Source organism: Ammospiza nelsoni, chromosome 6 (assembly GCF_027579445.1).
Source record: "Ammospiza nelsoni isolate bAmmNel1 chromosome 6, bAmmNel1.pri, whole genome shotgun sequence".
NCBI lineage: Eukaryota > Metazoa > Chordata > Aves > Passeriformes > Passerellidae > Ammospiza > Ammospiza nelsoni.
Window position 1 is genome coordinate 12,083,022 of NC_080638.1, and position 17,015 is coordinate 12,100,036.

The 17,015-nt window shown below is 45.9% G+C and overlaps 1 protein-coding gene across 4 annotated transcripts in view; it reads left to right on the forward strand.

The window, feature by feature from the left end:
* PAK6 (p21 (RAC1) activated kinase 6) overlaps positions 1-17,015 on the forward strand; it is a 42,367-nt gene that overhangs the window by 13,615 nt on the left and 11,737 nt on the right. For 2 of the 4 annotated variants that reach the window (XM_059475220.1, XM_059475219.1), the window contains exons 2-6: positions 1,706-2,029; positions 2,341-2,539; positions 3,139-3,203; positions 11,837-12,045; positions 15,948-16,550. In XM_059475220.1, the coding sequence (XP_059331203.1) occupies positions 11,842-12,045; positions 15,948-16,550 (807 nt within the window). In that variant the 5' untranslated portion in view covers positions 1,706-2,029; positions 2,341-2,539; positions 3,139-3,203; positions 11,837-11,841. Of the gene's footprint in view, positions 1-1,705; positions 2,030-2,340; positions 2,540-3,138; positions 3,204-8,169; positions 8,323-11,836; positions 12,046-15,947; positions 16,551-17,015 lie in introns of those variants that run through there. The other 2 variants (XM_059475221.1, XM_059475222.1) reach the window with 2 other exon arrangements.

The window sequence follows — 17,015 nt, forward strand, 5'->3', positions numbered from 1 at the left end:
CCTTGACAAGTAAAATCAGGCTCTGCCATTTATAACAAACTCAAGTCTTGTTCTAGAAGATTGTGCTAGCATGTAAGCCAGGAAATACAATACTCATGCAAATGTGGAGCTCCAAGGCTGGATGACTCCTTGTAGACTGCAGAAGCTGTTTGTGTGTGACGCTCCCCACGCCATGGTTGTGCAGATGACTCCGCGCTGCCTGGCACAGCAGCAAAGCCCAGGTGCACAGATGACAGGGATAGTTTGCCATCCACACCTACTACGTTCATACTCTGCTTCCTCATCCCTGATCCTCCACCACACTGGTCTGCCCTGTGAGTTCCAGTGTGCTGGGAAAGAATGCTGTCCCCCTTTGTTATTTACTATGATTTTTTACTATTAAAGGGAACTTTCCTGCTTTTGATTACATCTGTGTATGGGGCCTGCCCCGTAGGAGGGAGAAGCTAATCCCCAGACAGAAAGGAACCTGGCTGGCTCTATTTCCTATACCCTGGGGAGGGAACAGGCAGGAAACCTGGGTCACTGTGGCAGGCAGGGACCTGCAGTGTAATGTAGAAGCAGTGACTGCACGTTCGGGAACCAGCCTTCCACAACTTAGCCAGCAGGTTGGGAAATGAGGATTAGGAACCTCAGACCATCAGCTCCAAAAGGTTGTCTCTACAAACCTTGGTTCTGTTCCTTCTCCATGATAGTACTGTAGAGCTCATGAATTCTAACTAGAGCTGAGACTGAGGTGGTTGCACAAAGATACTGCAGCTGTTTTAGTTGGAATGGACAGGTAGGGAGGAAAATGGGAATGGGGGAACAGGGCTAAAAGGTCACTGGGCTGGCTCATCACTGTGGGACAAGCCACTCCCAGCAATAATAATGGCCGCCTAATGATTATTTGTAGCATGCCTCTCATTTATTTAAGGGTGGTTCAACAAAACCAATGTAATTTTAAAAACCCTAAAAAGTCACAGGGGTGGGTTTTTATGGTTTATATCTCTGTTCTTTGGACCTAAAAATATCTGAGGGTTAAGCCAGCATTGTCAGTGGTTTGGATAGGCCAAGAATCCTCCTTGTTTGCAGTGGAGCAAGGGCAGCTGATGAGTTTGCTGCCATGAACTCTAAACGCTCCAGGCTGTAATCCCCAAAGTGTCCTCTGATGATGGCCCAGTCACCAAGCCCAGGCGGCACTGCCAGAGCTGGTGTCCTGCTGCTTGTGGAAAGTCTATTTCCAGTAGTCAGTAAAGCCTGAGGCACAGGCAGCACAACTGAATTAGAGGGTGATCCCAGACTCCAGACCTGGCAGCACTGACTCATGGCGAGGACAGGGGAAAAGTAAAAGCACCAGGTCATGTGCTGCTCATCTGCAATGCAAATAAATAGGATGAATTCTTCTACAGCGAGCCATAAAGCAAGCAATCAAAGCTTTCCTTCCTGGAATGACAAGGGATTGGTGGCAGGTCCCGAAATGTGCAGCTAGGCGACACAGGCGGAGATGCTGGGTTTGTTAGAAGCTTCAGCAGCTCCCGGCCCTGAGGCTGTGGAGCTGAGGGAGAAGAGCTGACGAGCGGAGCTTTAATAACTCACAGTGAAGTGGAGTGTGAAAAAGGGTGGAGGGGAATAGGAGATGATCGCCCCAAAGTTCTTGCCTGAGACGTGGCACATCGGGGTGCCCAGGTGTGACTCTGAGCTCTTTCTCTCTCTCATCCCCCTCTAGGGACCAAGAGAGGAGACTGTGAGAAGAAGGCGAGATGGTCCCAAGAGACTGCTGTTGGCATCTGTCGTTTTCCATGGAACAGAAATCTGAGTCTTCTCTACGCTGAGTGCTCCTGTGTCCCATCTGCTACCACACCCTGAAATCAAACTCGGCAGCTTAGGTGAATCAGGCACTGTACAAACATGTCAGACTTGCCTCCACCCCTTTTTCTTCTCCCGCTTTCTCCTGCCGTCTTTCTCGCTCAAGTTTATCGACGTGTCAGCGGATTCCAGTGGCGGAGCATTCTCACTTCATCTCTGGTCACGGAGCAATGAGGAGTCAGGGGTAAGCGCCCTCCCGCAGATTTGGGGATCAACATTGATTTGCTTGCTTGCTTTAAAGCCAGAACAACCGTCCTAATGGCCGCTGTTTCGTGGGATTTGTTCCCTGTGTTTACGGAGGACTGGGTTTGTCAGTTTAAACTAAGTCTCTGCTTCCCAGTGGCTGTGCTGCCTCGGCTTAACCCCTTCTCTTCGGAGCTGAGCCGTGCCACCGCCATGGATTAGTGTAATGATCACACGTGTGTTGGCAGTGCCCGCCTGGGGTGAAGTGAGAGTAGAATAGTTCAGGGGGTCATACAATTTTTTTCTCTCAAGGGATGTTTCTGGAAGAGAAGAAAAACTGGGAGCTGGATTCCTTTGGGAAGGAGTTTGCTTCATCTTTACTCCTATAGCCCAGCAACACCGTCCTCCAATCGGCTTTGCTGCATGACAGTGGGAGAGTTTACCTCCAGACCCTTCTTTCTCCTCTCCCTTGGAACTGTCCACCACCAGCATTGTTGCAGCAGGACTGCCAGTAAGATCTTGTGGTTTTTACTTTCCAGGGTCTATGAGGTGGGACAACGTGTGGGGCTGAGGTCTGGCAGTTTAGGCAACTGACACTCAAGAGAATGGGGAATGTGGAGGGAAAATGCCTTGTTCAATCTCGCAGGGTGATGCTCTTAAAACTTGGGGTGAAGAAGGGGTTAAAAATTACTCGGGATGATGCTTGAGAGAGCAGACAGCATGTCAGGAACATGCATGCTCATCGCCTTTACGGGAGACAGAGCAGTGTCTGCTCTTAAGTATCTTCTATCTGCAAGGACCCTCACCATACCTTACAGAGAGGTCTAGTTAAACCCTTCCTGTGTGTTTTCCCAACCTTCTGGCAGCTGTGCTGGCCAGGATCCTTTCAGAACACCTCCTGAAGCTATGCTGGAGTACTTGTGTGGGGCTGGATGTGTGTGTTTTGGCTGGCTGAAAGCTGCCTAATCTTGTTCTATTTAAGTTACAATATACAGATTTATTCTGCATTTGTATTTAATTATTTTTGTCAGGTAACCAGTGCATACAGGCAGGTATTTGCAGTGACAGAAAACAGTCCTGTCTGTTAATATTTGCTTTCTTCTTTACCAGGGCATTAATGCTTTAATATATTTGGGGACAGAGCACTGAAAAAACAGAAGAGCAATTTGTGTCTGGTGAGTGTGAGCTCTCAGGTGAAGCTGGGGGTTGTACGGAGAGTAAGAGACCTTTGGCCGCTCTTTGTCTGCTTTTCTGGGTTCTCTGTTTGGGTACAACCTGTCAGTCCCTAACACAGCTCCTGGGGAAGGGAAGCTGCTGCCTTGCTCTCTCTCCAGCCATGTCCCACAGAAAAATCTCATTCCTGATGATGTGATGAAGTTTTATATTGCTTTTAACATTCAGTACTGCCTTGGTACGTACATCCTGCATGCTATGTGAACAATTATTTATGAATCTAGAACCAAAGCTGATCAAATAGTGGAAAGCACTATCAGCAAATAGCTTGCTGGATTAGTAACTGTGCTCCCAGATGGAAAGTCTGCTCTGTGCACAGGAGCTGTTTCTGTCTAGCTGGGTGTGAGTATGGATGTACCTGGGAAGGCTACCCTGGGTCCTGCTGCCAAGGCTTGCAAAGTGAGAAACAACACTTACTTGGCCACAAAATGGTTTTCGTTCCCAAGAAGAATGAAATTAAGGAGAATTCTTTAAAGTTTGGCTGTCCTGCCTCCAATCTGAAAAAAGAGCTCTTTTTAACCTACTTCTGTAATATGCTTAGGGAAATTCACAGGCAGAGAAAAGAGCTAAATATTTGTGTAAATTGCTTTAAACAAAATTGCTTAAAGCGGCTTGGACTAGCTTAGCCCAACTGCAAGTAAAAAACACACAGCCAGGCTCTGAGCTCTGTATTGCATTTGAGGGTTTTTTGGGCACCCACAGGGGTACTCTACTGAAGTTCCATCCTGTTCAGAGCAGCACATCAGTGCTGTACCTGGACAGGACACAAGTGAGCAGGAGTAGCTGAAGGCTCACCAGGAGTTGTGCTACTCAGGGCTGCAGAGAGCCCAGCAACCTCTGACACCTTGTCAGGGGGGGTTCTGGCCTGGGGAGCCCCTTCCTTGTCTGTGCCACCAACGCTGCTCCTGCCCCAGTCTCGCTGACTTTGAGTTATAATGTCACAGACTTAGTGCAATGGAGCACAAAATCAGCACTTGGCTGCTACAGGTCTTGTTTTTAAAGAATTCCTCATTATGGTTTCTTAAGCTGCAGGATTACCATGTGGTTCAAGGACTAATGCACTGCCATTTGGTCTTACCAATGGTACTGTTGTTCTTAGACTGACCTTCCATTTGTCTGGCAAAAAAGAACACTGGGAATGGAGGGTGCCCAGAGACTAAAAGTTGAAATCTGTTTCCCTCAAAATGTCTCAGGAAATTACACTTTCCCTAGGGCTCAGCCATTTAACTTGTAGTGTTAGTAATTAGATTATTTTGTAATTAATTGATGAACAAAATGTAGCTGTAGCCAATAGCAGTCATTTATCTCATGTTTGGAGTGCACCTCAGGTTTAACATACAGAGGGCTGTGTGAACACTCATAGTTGTGGCAAACAGAGCAGGATAACTGATATTCCCTGGGAGAAGACTTGTCTGTTGTAATTTAAATTTGCATCTCAGTGTTGGCAGCAGTGAGCAGGAAGGCACTGAGAGTCAGGCAGGTTGTGGGGTTAAGCAGATCTGTCCTTCCATGTTTTGGGGGGCACTGCCTGGGCTGGAGTTTTCCCATCGGTTATCCTGTGGGGACAACACAAGCAAACTGTCTTGCAGGCTGCTGACAGCAATTAAATATATTTGTATCTCTCTTTGGGAGAACATGACGAGCATAACTAGGGGCTGAGATTGTTTAGTGTTGGCTGGAAGGAAGTTTAACTCTTGCATCTTTATACTTGGGTCATCTGGGGAATTGCTGGGGTGTCTCTGTCAGCCCTTTGCTGTGCTACTGGAGCAAGTACAGGGATTCAGGGTGGTGGTCACCAGCGCCTCTGCTGGGACAGGTCTGCTTGTGAGAATCCAGCCCTGCTCCCTGAGTGTGTGACTCTTCCTGCACACAGTAAAATCTGTGCTGTGCCCATTTGCACATGGAGCTGCAGCTTCCCTCTCGTAGCCCCGTGTGCCAGAGGCAGCTGCATCTGTGAGCAGTGCAAGAGCATGCTGAGCTTCCAGGGCTCACATGGAGCTGCAGGATGCGGCTCCCAGTGTTGCAGCCCAGTGCCTTGGCTCCTTCCCCTGCCATGTGACCCCACATGCCAGATGTGGCCCCTTGGCTTGTCCCAATGTAACCTCTTGTCTGATATGCAAGATGTTGCTATTCATGTGGATTTTTGGAGAGAGGACCTTAAACGTTCTTATTCTAATCTCAGTAGTACTTTTATGCTGGTTTTGAATGGATCTGTCACACAAGACAGTGAAGAGTGAAGCCCTGAATCCATCAAGCCCTGTCTTGAAGCTCTGTGGGGCTTTGGATTAACAGCAAAATACAGCAACCTGGTTTTAACCCTGATGCATCCTTCATAGCAAAATAATATGGAGAAATCCATGTGGAACAATGTAGCTGCTCTTTGGACAGGGGTCAGGGAGGGGATGTGGGTGTGAGGTGAGTGTCAGGCGCAGCACAGCATGGCTTGGTATAGCTAGAACAGGACATGAGCCACATGAATCACATAAAAGGTGGGGGAGAAGGGTCAGAGTTGTTGTGGCTTTGGTCTCAGCCTGGTGACCTGCAGCACACGTCCTGCTGGCTCTGTGTGCCAAGGACACGATGAATGAGCTGCCTTCCCTGGTGCTGCAGCAGCATTTGGTGGCTGTACCCTCTCACACGCTGAGCTCAAGGGGGAGAGGCTGGTCTTGTAATGAAGGCACTGCAGCTGAGGTTTGGGTGTGATTTCTGTCTGTGCTGCTTAGTTCTGTCAAGGCTTCTGGACCTACATGCTGGTGTTGAGATCAAACCTGTGGTCAGAGAGTGTCTTGGCCTCCACTGGGGCCCTGCACCCATGTTTTCCATCCAAGCCAGGGTGTGTTGGGCCTGGATCTGGCCTTAATATAAAGTTAAAAAGCAGCCAGGAGACATAGCTCAAAGATGTTGTAGATCTGCTCATCTAGACATAGGTGGGAAGAAACAGGGCTAGTAATTTTTTTTGTCTCATCTGCAAATGAGGATAATAATTCCCTTTCCTCACCTTTAGTCTGTTTAGATGAAACCTCCAGAGGGTGGGGCCTGACTTCAGAGACAGACACAATGGGATGGTGACTTCAGCTGGGATTTCTGGGGGACTGTAAATAATGGAAAACTTTATTTGTTAAGGGTAAAGCACATTAGCATTTGGTACATGCCTGTGCTGGTTTTGTAAAGTTCAAGAGGTCTTTTCTATGCAAGTGCTTTTATATATGTCCCAGAATGAATTTGGTACGGTATAACTAAAACACATATAAAAGTATGTAACCCAGCAGCGTCCCAAACAAGCTGAGCAAACAGGTGTTCACTGGGATTTAGTCCTAATTTATGAGCAAGGAAATGGAGCAGAGGAGAGAGAGGCAGCACCTTCAGACCCTGCTCAGTGGAGACATGGCCAAAAATGTCCAACCAGTTGTGCTGTTCTTCTCATTCCCCAGAAATAAACCCACCAATATAACAAATATGTCTTTCCCTAAGCTTATTTCTAATGTAATATTAATCTGTGCTCTCGTGTGTGTTTGGGCAGGATTTAGAGCATTACATCAGTTTGCTGTGCTGTTGCTTTGCTCCAACATGCAGCTTTGCCATGGGGGGCTGGTGAGGGAGAAAGTAATAGAAGGAAAGGACTTGCAATGAGGAAAGGGATAGCACAGCTAGGAAATATTCACTCTTCCTTTAGGAGGAAAAAAATACTTCAACCAATATTTCTAAAACTAGAATTGCAGAAAAATGTAGAAGGTGTCAGGACAGTGCTCTTAGATCCCATTTCAGATTTTGGACCATTTGGCTTTTCTTTTTCCCTTTCACTGACCCTTGTTGCCACTCCCTGCTGTGTGAAGTCACGTTCGAGTTTGTCAGCTCTTCAGGGACCTAACCTGTCATTTCCCTTTATTTGCAAACTGCTGTGATAGTTTATGGCTTGTTATAAATACTAAGAGTGTTGGAAACCTCAGGAAGGCAAACATGAGTATTTTAGAAGGTATGGGATGCAGTGAAATTCCATGTGTGCATATTCACACATACATTTGTGTGAACACATGCATATGACATGCATGGATAATGGCCTAGTTAACCTGTAATCCATTTCAAATGCAGCACATGACAGTGACCTGAGCAGCAGAGTATGGAAATACATTTTTTCCTTTTAATTGGTGTGTTCCCTGGGATCTTCATCTTCCCACTGCAAACTCAATCTGCATATTGCAGTTCCTTAGGTCCTGTCGGAAGAGTTCTCCTTCTCTCCCTCTCCTCTTGGAGCTGGCCAGAGCAGTTTGGCAGATCAGCTGTGGGAGGACTTGGAAATGATGGGAATGGCTTTCTTGAGCCCAGGGACCAAGCGTTATCTCTCGTCCGGGGCAGGAGGAATGTAGGGAACTGCATCCAGATCTGCGATAGCGACGCAATGAGCTGATGAGCGAGTTCAGTGCTGCAGCAAGGAGGGGGAGGGAGAGCTTATTTTTAACTGGAAACTGCACAAGTGAGACTGAAGTAGCTCTGTGCTGCCGTGCTATCATCAAGTGCATGTGTGAGTGAGGGAGGCTATGAGCACGGCTCCGTACGGCGCGGTGTCCTAGTGGAACGTGTGGCTGGACGTGAGCAGGGTGGAGGCAGGTCGGGTGAAAAGGCAGTGCATGCTGCTGCCTTTGTGGGCGTTGGAACGAGCCACTCCTGATAACATTTATCTACTTCTCTTTTTTTTTTTTTTCCCCCCCTCCGGGTGATGTTGCTTCTTTTCTGTGCCCTCCTCCTCGGGTTGCCTGTCTCCCAACCATTCCTCTCTCCCTTACTAACACTCATTCCCCTTCCATCCTTAATCTTCCCACCCCTTCCTCTCATCTGAGGCTGACCCCTCTCTCTTCTTGCCCCTCCTTCCCAGCTGATCCCTCCCCCTGCTCTGGATCTGCTGGCTGTGGGATTTTTTCTCGTGCTCACTGGCAGATGTGACAGCTTTTGGAACTGTATCATCCAGGAACAGCTATATCTGGAGTTGAAAACCTAACGTGGTTTCCCAGGCAGCAGAAATGGATCGCTGAGAGAATTTCAATCTCCGACTGCTTTTGTCTTGTGGTAGTGACTTTTATTATTTATGTTTGTGACATTTCTTACAGTACAGTTGTCAGCACTGAATGAAAGACTAAAGTCTAGTAGATTATTATAAAATCAGTGTTACAGTATTTGTGTTGTTATATTAAAGGGATGCTGTCTATGTTTAAATACAGGTTTGGCTTGATTTACAAAATCTTATATGCATAAAATGTTCTTATGAATTTCTTACTGACTTAGAAAGGGCCTGATTTATGTGTTTTATTTAACAATAAATATTCTTTAGCTGAGCATTGGAAATACAAGTAAATAGATCTTGCATGAAAACCACAAAGTGAAAGGAGACTGGTTAAATACAGACCTCCTCAATGAGATGCAAAACCTACCAAGATTATTAGAATTCATTGGATTTCAAATAACTATTTTTAGTGTATGTATTTCATTTGATCCTAATGCAGTTTACCTTTAAACCACCTGTCTGATCTCTTTATAATCAGGGATTGATGCTGACCATGTAGAGCAAATGCCACTGGATGCCCAGGGGTGTGTTGTATTTGGAGCTGATTACATTTTGTTGTTTTTAAGCTGTCTGTTTTAAGCCAATAAGGCAGATGCAGGCCATGCCAACCAGTCACTTAAAACTGACCAGGAACTCAGTAGGTGCTCCTTTCTGGGTTTTGGAAGCATGCTTTTGGCTATGGGATCCAGCTGTAGTCCACATGTTGATTGTCAGGGATAGGGATTTTATGTAAATATACAAATGTAGTGTTGTGTTTATGCTTCTGCAAGCTGAGATGGTGAAATAGAGCCACTGTTCTGGTTAGGGCCAAAATATCACCTGGGTTTTAAAATTTTGTGTTTTGAAATACTTAAGCCAGAATAATTCTTGTTATGAGGAAATCAGGAAATGGTTCAGAAAACCATTGATGCTACAAGTGCTAATGATTGTGGCATTTGTAACACCCTGTTTTACAGGACCCTTTGCCACATGAAGCACTTAAAAAGCAAACTTAAGACAGTCTGCTGTGCCCTGGGTATCCTCTCATTATGAGGCTGTGAGAGTAGGAGCAGAAGAAGAGGTACTAGTTGAAATAGTAAGATCCCTGGGATTGCTGTGGCTGGGTTAAGGTGGATCAAGGAGCTGTCATAACTCACATGTAGTCAAGGATTCAGAACTGAACCACTTGCTGTAATACTACAGAGTTACTCCCTGCTTTCCTTGGAGGCTCTCAAGCTCCTCAGCAGCTCCAGCTGTTGATTTGAGCACTACTAACACCACGAGCTATTAGAGTATCTTTCCTTTCTGGGATTGTCTGCACTTTTTTTTCCTTAAAGAACTGCCCTCTGACTTTAGTCTTGATTATTAGTTAATAAGCAGCACCTAAGGGGCCTGAGAGATGAATCACTGTGTTTGAGGAGCTGCAATACAGACCTGGAGCACAGACACCCTTCCCATAAGCTCTCCATTAAGATCTATTTGGGTTTTCATTGGAGCTTGTTCTAAGCAAAGATTATTCTGGCTGAAAAATCTCTTCTAGGCAGAGCAGTTGCTTCCAGCTCTTTCGTAAGCTTTTTGGTTTTTTTTCTTTTCTTTCCTAACCTTTTGTTTTCTTTTTCACCTGTGAGGTATCTTTAGTAGGCTGTTGAAATGGACAGTGCATGTGAAGTTGGTGTTTGACCAAGGGTGGATTGCATGAATGGGGGGTTAGATGGAGCAAAGTCCTTCTCTGCCATACAAACACTTCCTATCCCTGTGACTGCAGGGTCATTGTAACCAAACTGGGAGCCATTGTGTGTTGGATTTTCAATCCAATCCCAGTCTAGCACCAGGGAGCAAAGCCATTGTTCAGGCGGTGGCTGCACTTTGCTCCCTAAACAAGTTTAGAGTGGGACGATCTGGGAAATGTTTGACATAGATTTCACTGGGATGTGCTGATTTTGGAGACTGGTGTCCTCCAGAAGTGTGTTCATGTCTACACCGCAGTGGGTTATCTCTCTATGTGGTCTGTCTCTCTGACCCTTGTAAATATTTACTCAGCACAAATAGTTGGAAACTGAGGTCCTGTACAGAAGAGTGACTGCTACAAAGTTGAAGATTAAGTGGTAAAAATCCTAAGCCTGATGTTGGGGAAGAGATGGCATTCGTGGCTGTAACAGTGTTAGTGGGAGGCAAATGCCAGTAGCAATGTTGTCTTTGGAAAAGGAAGAGCATATAAATATTGTTATTTTTGTTTACTGGCAGATGTTAATTGCTTTAAAAAACCTGTGCAGCTTATTCCTAAAGCAGTAAATAGAGTCAGGGAAAAGGGGCCTTGAAAGGTGCAGCCCAACCCCCCTGCTCAAGGCAGGGTCAGCTTGGAGGGTCAGGCTGGATTACTCAGGGCTTTGGCTTTGAGAGCAAACCCCTGAGGATGGAGCCTCCCCAGCCTGTCTGGGCAGGCTGCTCCAATGTTGGACTCTCCTGGTCCCAGGAAAGCTTTTGCTTCTATACTGTTGGGACCACTCCTGTTTTGATTTATGCCTGTCTGTCTCTCACTCCCACCACTCCCCACTGTGAAAAACCTGGCTCTCCATAGAAAATCTCCTTACCTCACCCTGTCTTCCCTATCTGGTTTTTGTGAAGAGGTTGTGTCAATCCACTGCAGTCCTCCAGCTTTCCCACCTCTTGTCTGCATGCACAACTCTGGTTCTTCCTTTTCCTTCATATCTGCCTGATTTCAGAAAGGTCCAGTCTCTGAGCTTTCTGTCTAAGTATATTTTTTGGTTATAAATTTGTTTATAAATTCTTAATTCAGATTTTGAAGTCTCCTGTGTTTGGGTATATTTCAGTGTTAGGTGCTTTTGGCTTGTTGCACTTGCACTGGCTGTTCACACAAGCTGTCTCTCTCAAGCCCTCAAGGGAAAAGAATCTTAGTTTTTAATTTTAGCTTCTTCAGCTACCTGCTGACAGAGTTTGATTTCCACCTACCACCTCCTCCCTCCCTCCCGAGCCCTCTGTCTAAGCAAGAAAAACTGAGATCCAGAGTCAGTCTCTGGCAGCTCTTCCTTTGGCAACAGCTCTGCTGTCATTAAATGGGAACCAAGTAGATATTACTTACTTGGAGTAAGCAGTGGGAAGACAACCTGAGCCCTGTTCATTGCCACCTTAAATTTCAGGCTTGTGGTGGAATCAATGCTGTTTAGCTGGGTGGATTCCAAAGCCATTTAATGTAGGTATAAGCAGGTAAAATATAAATATGTATCTCTTAATTACTTTTTAAATAGTTTTATCAGGCAATATGAATTCGTAGAAATAAGGGAAGTCACTAGAAATCCCATCTGAGCCATGAACCTGCAAGGTGGCCTTGGGCAAAATCATTGCTCTCTTGGTCTCGGTTTCCTCATCTATAAAAGCAGGTGATCGACTCCTGATAAAGTGCTTTTCACTGGAAAATATTCTCAATACAACATAATTAACTCGTAGAATTGATACCTGATTTTACTGCTTGGGCACTTCAACCCTTGACAGGCACTGACTGTGTTGCCCTCTCCCCCTCAGGCATCATGTTCCGGAAGAAGAAGAAGAAACGCCCGGAGATCTCGGCCCCACAGAACTTTGAGCACCGTGTCCACACCTCATTTGACCCAAAGGAGGGCAAATTTGTGGGCCTGCCTCCTCAATGGCAGAATATTCTGGACACGCTGAGGCGCCCCAAGCCAGTGGTAGACCCTTCAAGAATCACAAGGATGCAGCTCCAGCCTATGAAGGTGAGGGATGCAGAAAGTTCTTTCCTGTTCCTCAGGGAGTTGCCTCCGAGCTGAGGCTCTGCTTCTGGTGCCCCATGAATGGGACTAAGGGTGGTATCTGTATGGAATTCAGTGGATAGCAGGCTTTGATAGCCCAAAGTGATAGTAACTTCATCAGGAGTAAGGACAGTAAGATCCTGACCTGTTGCTGTTGAAATAACCAGCTGGCTGTCTGTCACAGTAATGGGGACCTGTGAAAGCTCCTGTGGTAGCTGACAGGACCCAGGATGCGTTCAGTTGTTGTACAGGGAAGCCTGTACAAGAGAAGAGAAGAATTTGTGGAGAGACCTGTTTTAGAACGCTTGTCATTCTTGTGGATGAGCAAATTTGGCTGGTAATTTAGTTGCCAGGGAAGCCTAAGTGGGAGAGAGAGCAACGTAGCACTGCCTTGCTGTTCACGGACAAGTAAGGAACACAAGGACTAAACTAGGGTCTGGGCTAAAAGGGTTAATAAACCAGCTTTTTAATGGAAAGTGGGACATAGTAATGGAACAGTGTCCTTCAGTAAGGAAAAATAAGTGATTCCTGTAGATGGGTGGGTTTAGATGGCTGCTGGTACTGGCATCTAGAGACTGTGTAAGCGACAGCAGGAACATGCTGTGGGAAAAGGCAACTTCATGGTGACCTCTCAGGAAAGGAAATGAAAGATGGTGACAGAAATATTGTGCTTAAAATCTTGCTTGCTTGGGAGAAGTTTTTGTTCCCAGTTAAAAAAAAAAAAAAAAACCAAAAAACCCTGCAGGAGCCTAAAAACTGGAAGGTGTGCTGTAAAACAGAGATGTTGCTACTTGGGTTTTAGGAGGGATATAAAAAAAGAGTTGGCTATCTGATGAATATATTTAGCTTTTTGTGTACAGGTGCTTAAAGCATGGGGAATAAAGAGGACTATATTTGGTATAATGTAAGCTTTGGTACATAATCAAACCTACAAATGAAATGGCTCATCAGGATCTTGGAGCAGAATGCCGGTTTATAAAGGAAAAACTTGCTTAAGAAGAATAGGTGGGGAAAAAAAAGACAGGAGGTATTGCCTGGTGTCCTGAATGTGCTTTGAGGTTCAAAATATAGTAGAGGGATAGGAGCACAATCCAGAGGAGAGATAAAATGCGTAATAAGAGACCAACTTGGTTAGATCAGGAGCTCTGTAATGAGCTTAAACTGCGGGAGGATTGCTCAGAAGGGTGGAAACTAGGTCAAGTTATAAAGGGCAAAGAGAAAAGAAATTCATGTAGGAGCAAAACTGGAAGGGCAATGCACAAAAAAGAGATGTTATTCTCAAAGAACATAAAGGGCACTGAGGACACATCATGAGGGCAATGAGGAGGAGAAGAAGGATGAAGGAAAGAATTTGTTCACTACGGGTTTTGGAAGAAAGTTAAAAGATGATACTGAGAATTCCTAAGTGTTTAATGATTTTTCTCTGGTCTTCATTAAGTGTGATGAGTGGGCTGACAATTAGCATGAGGATGAAGGGACGAGAATGCAGACCAGAATAAGAAAAGAACAGGAACAGAAATGAGACTTAGCTAAGAAGTTGCATATTTTCAAGTCAGCTGGGCCTAATGAAATTCAAGGAATTGCAGATCAGTCAGAATAATTTCTCTCCCCAGAAAGAGACTGGAACAAATAAGCAAGTAATCTATTTGCAACCACTTCCAAGGAGATAGCAGGGTAATAGCTGGCAGCCAGTATGGATTTATCAAGAAAAGAATCACATGAAGCAACCCAATTTTCATTAATCACAGGGTAAGGGGCTTTGGGTCAGGGAGAAGTGATAGCACTCCCCTGTGTCTTGACTTCAGGAAGCCTCTGGGCACTGCACCGATGGTGTTTCCAGAGCAAGCCAAATTTCCTTAAGTATTAGGCCATGGATGCTCAAAAAATAGTGAGGCATCACTGTTGAAACAGAAATGTGTGTGAAGAGATTTCCTGGAGTTTGCCCTGAGCCTTATTCTGGTCAGGACTTTCATGTCTGACTTACTAAACCTGGGGATGGTAAAAGCTGAAAGAAGGTGCAAATCCTTTAGAGAACAAGGACAGAATACCCAACAGGCTTTAAAAAACTAAAGAATCATTTTAAACTAACATTGTTTTTCCCAGTAATTCCAAATGCAAGCACTCTCATGGACTGCATAACAAAGCTGACTGTTTCTGGTAAACTCCATTTGAATTAACTCTGGTTCGATGATACCAATCAATTCGTTTTTTTGTCAAGTGCTAGTTGGCCAAGCCCTTGTATATAGTCCTGGATTAAATTATCATAGTAGTTCCTGGGTTTGTGTGTAGCTTATAAAAAGATGCTTTACTTATTAGAATTTCTCAGTTTTGGTCAGTAAGGCATGAGCTATGTAAGAGCACTCCATATACATTTGGCTCAAATTTGGATGTTTCCTCATTAATCTGATGCAATGCTTAAACATAGCAGCAAAGCAAGATTAACTCCCATCTTCCCTGTCTGCTGGGGCTAGGTCTGACTTCATGGGAGTGACCTGAGACTAATTCTAGGGAGTTTTAGCTAGAAGGGGAGAAGAGCACTGCAGGGGATTTTCTGGAGAGGCCATAACATGTTGTTGGAGGCTTCTTATTTTGAGAATACCCATGTCTTTCTGGAATTACTTTTGTCCATTTTGGACAAAAAGTTCATGTCCCCAGCAGATTGTTCCATGACAGCAGCTGGGCTGTGGAGGAAGGGGTGTGTGTGTGGTGAGAGAGTAGGAGTGAAGACCAGAATTTCCAGCTGCAGCTGGTGTGTTTGCCATGGAGTGAGTTGAGTTGTCCTTTCTTCACCCTGTTGAACAAAAATCTTCTGTTCTGCCTTTCGTTCTCAGACACTGAGCAAACCAGGTGCTCGTTTGTGCACTGTGGTGGTGTTCTGTTGAAATTACTGGAGCTACTGTGTTGCACCAGCTAAGTATTAGTCTCAGTGTAATTAATTCAGCATGTTTAGAAGATCCCTGGAGCTCAGTTAGCAAACAGAAGATTGCTGTCACTCCAGGGAAGGACTTTCCTCAAGCAGAGGTTCAGGAAAGTGTAGGAGTGATCCTGTGCTGCAAATTTCTGTGGAGAAATGAAACATTTTGGTTCCCAGCACTAGAAAAGCTTCTTTAAGCTTTTCAGTTCCAGAAAAAAACAAGGTAGAACACTACCTAATATACCAACAGCTTCAGGTTGTCCTACTGTACAGAGCTGGTGCCTGTTTGGATGGAAGCCTTGTTCTTCAGTGTTTGCTTACAAGGCAGTTGTGAGCTGCTGTGACCCTTTGTTCATCATTTTTAATTATAATAGCTTGGCAGAGTAGAGCAGGGAGGCAGAGTTGGAACAGCACGGTCTGCAGTGGTCAGGATTGGGATGTATTAGCAGAAATTGTAGAGAAGCAGACTGAGGGACGCTGATTACAACGCTATTGAGAGTGCTTCAGGGGAGAGATGAACCTTGTGTTGGCACAGCAAAGGTGAATTTTGCAAATGGAGCTTGCAGCATGCTGGAACTTCTGAGAACTAATATTTCAGGAGCTTGGTGAGTGCATTAGTGATGTATGTAGTGTCACACAGTTTCAGCACAAGAAAGCCAGGAGTGTTGAAATATCCCAGTTTTGCTCTAACATAGTCTTTTAGAATGTGAGCACAACAGCAGAATTGACTGTTCTGGCTGACAGCACTGCTGCTCTGACAGCGGGATGTAACCCAAGGACTTTTATTTTCCCTCAGTAAAGGACATTGAAACAAAAGACAAAAATTGGTAATTTTTCCTGAATTCCTTGAGTTGTCTTTGGCTATATGTACAAAATCTAACCTTTGGTAAGACAAATTGAGCCTTGATTCTTACAACACTGACTTGTTTCTCACCTTCCCTGTGTTTCCCAGACCGTGGTGCGGGGCAGCACCGTGGAAGTGGAAGGCTACATCTCTGGGTTGCTCAATGACATCCAGAAGCTTTCTGCCATCAGCTCGAACACTCTGAGAGGCAGGAGCCCCACCAGCAGGAGGAGAGCCCAGTCCCTTGGGCTCCTGGGAGATGAGAGACCCCCAGACATGTACCTTCAGAGTCCTGAAGGAGACTGGGCAGACAAGTATGGGAACTACCTCAACTGCAATGGTGGGTCCAAGGTGGCCCGGAGGCAGACCATGTGGCCAGATTACAAGCCCCGCCTGGAAGGGCAGTCTCATCCCAACGGGATGGTGACAAAAGCCCAGTCCCTGGGGCCCTCTGAGTTCCAGGGCGCCGATGGCAGCTGTGTGCAGCGCATCTCTGGGCTGCAGCACGTGCCCGCTGTGCCAGGGGAGAGCGACACGGCCATGAGGAGCCCGGAGGAGGGCTGGCTTCAGCGCCAGTCCAGCGCCAGGCCCTCGGGGGAAGGCAGCCCCAACTCCAAATCACGGGAGAACAGCCTCAAGAGGAGGCTCCTGCGCAGCGTGTTCCCCTCGTCCAGCACCTCAAACAAGCCGGGCCCTCCCCTGCAGATCAAGGTAAGAGTTATTCACTGGACTGCAGTGTTGACTTTACAGTTCCAGAGGTTACATATGCAGCCACTTTAATTGCAAACATCGGGTAACCATCTGTTCTTGTTATGATTAATGTTGGAATTAAATAGTCCTGAGCAGAGGAAATGTGTGGTCCGCCTGAGCTCCATAAGATGCTGCAAGGCACAGCTCAGGATGGCAGCCAGATCTCCAGCAGAAGGTTTGGCGGAGCTGCAGGAGCGTGGGCTGGGAAGGACGAGGGGTCTTAGTCACTGCCTTCTGTGAGGTAAAGGCATAGCTGCAATGCCATTCTGCTGGCCCCAAAAAGCCTTTGCCTTTTGGGAAATTGCCACGATTTGCAGTAGCAGAGTATTCTTCTGCCTGTGTAAACCAGAACTAACCTGGGGGAGTGTGTTGGTTATAGCTCTATCTGCCAGGCCACTACAGCAGCAGGGTTTGCAGCAGCACCCA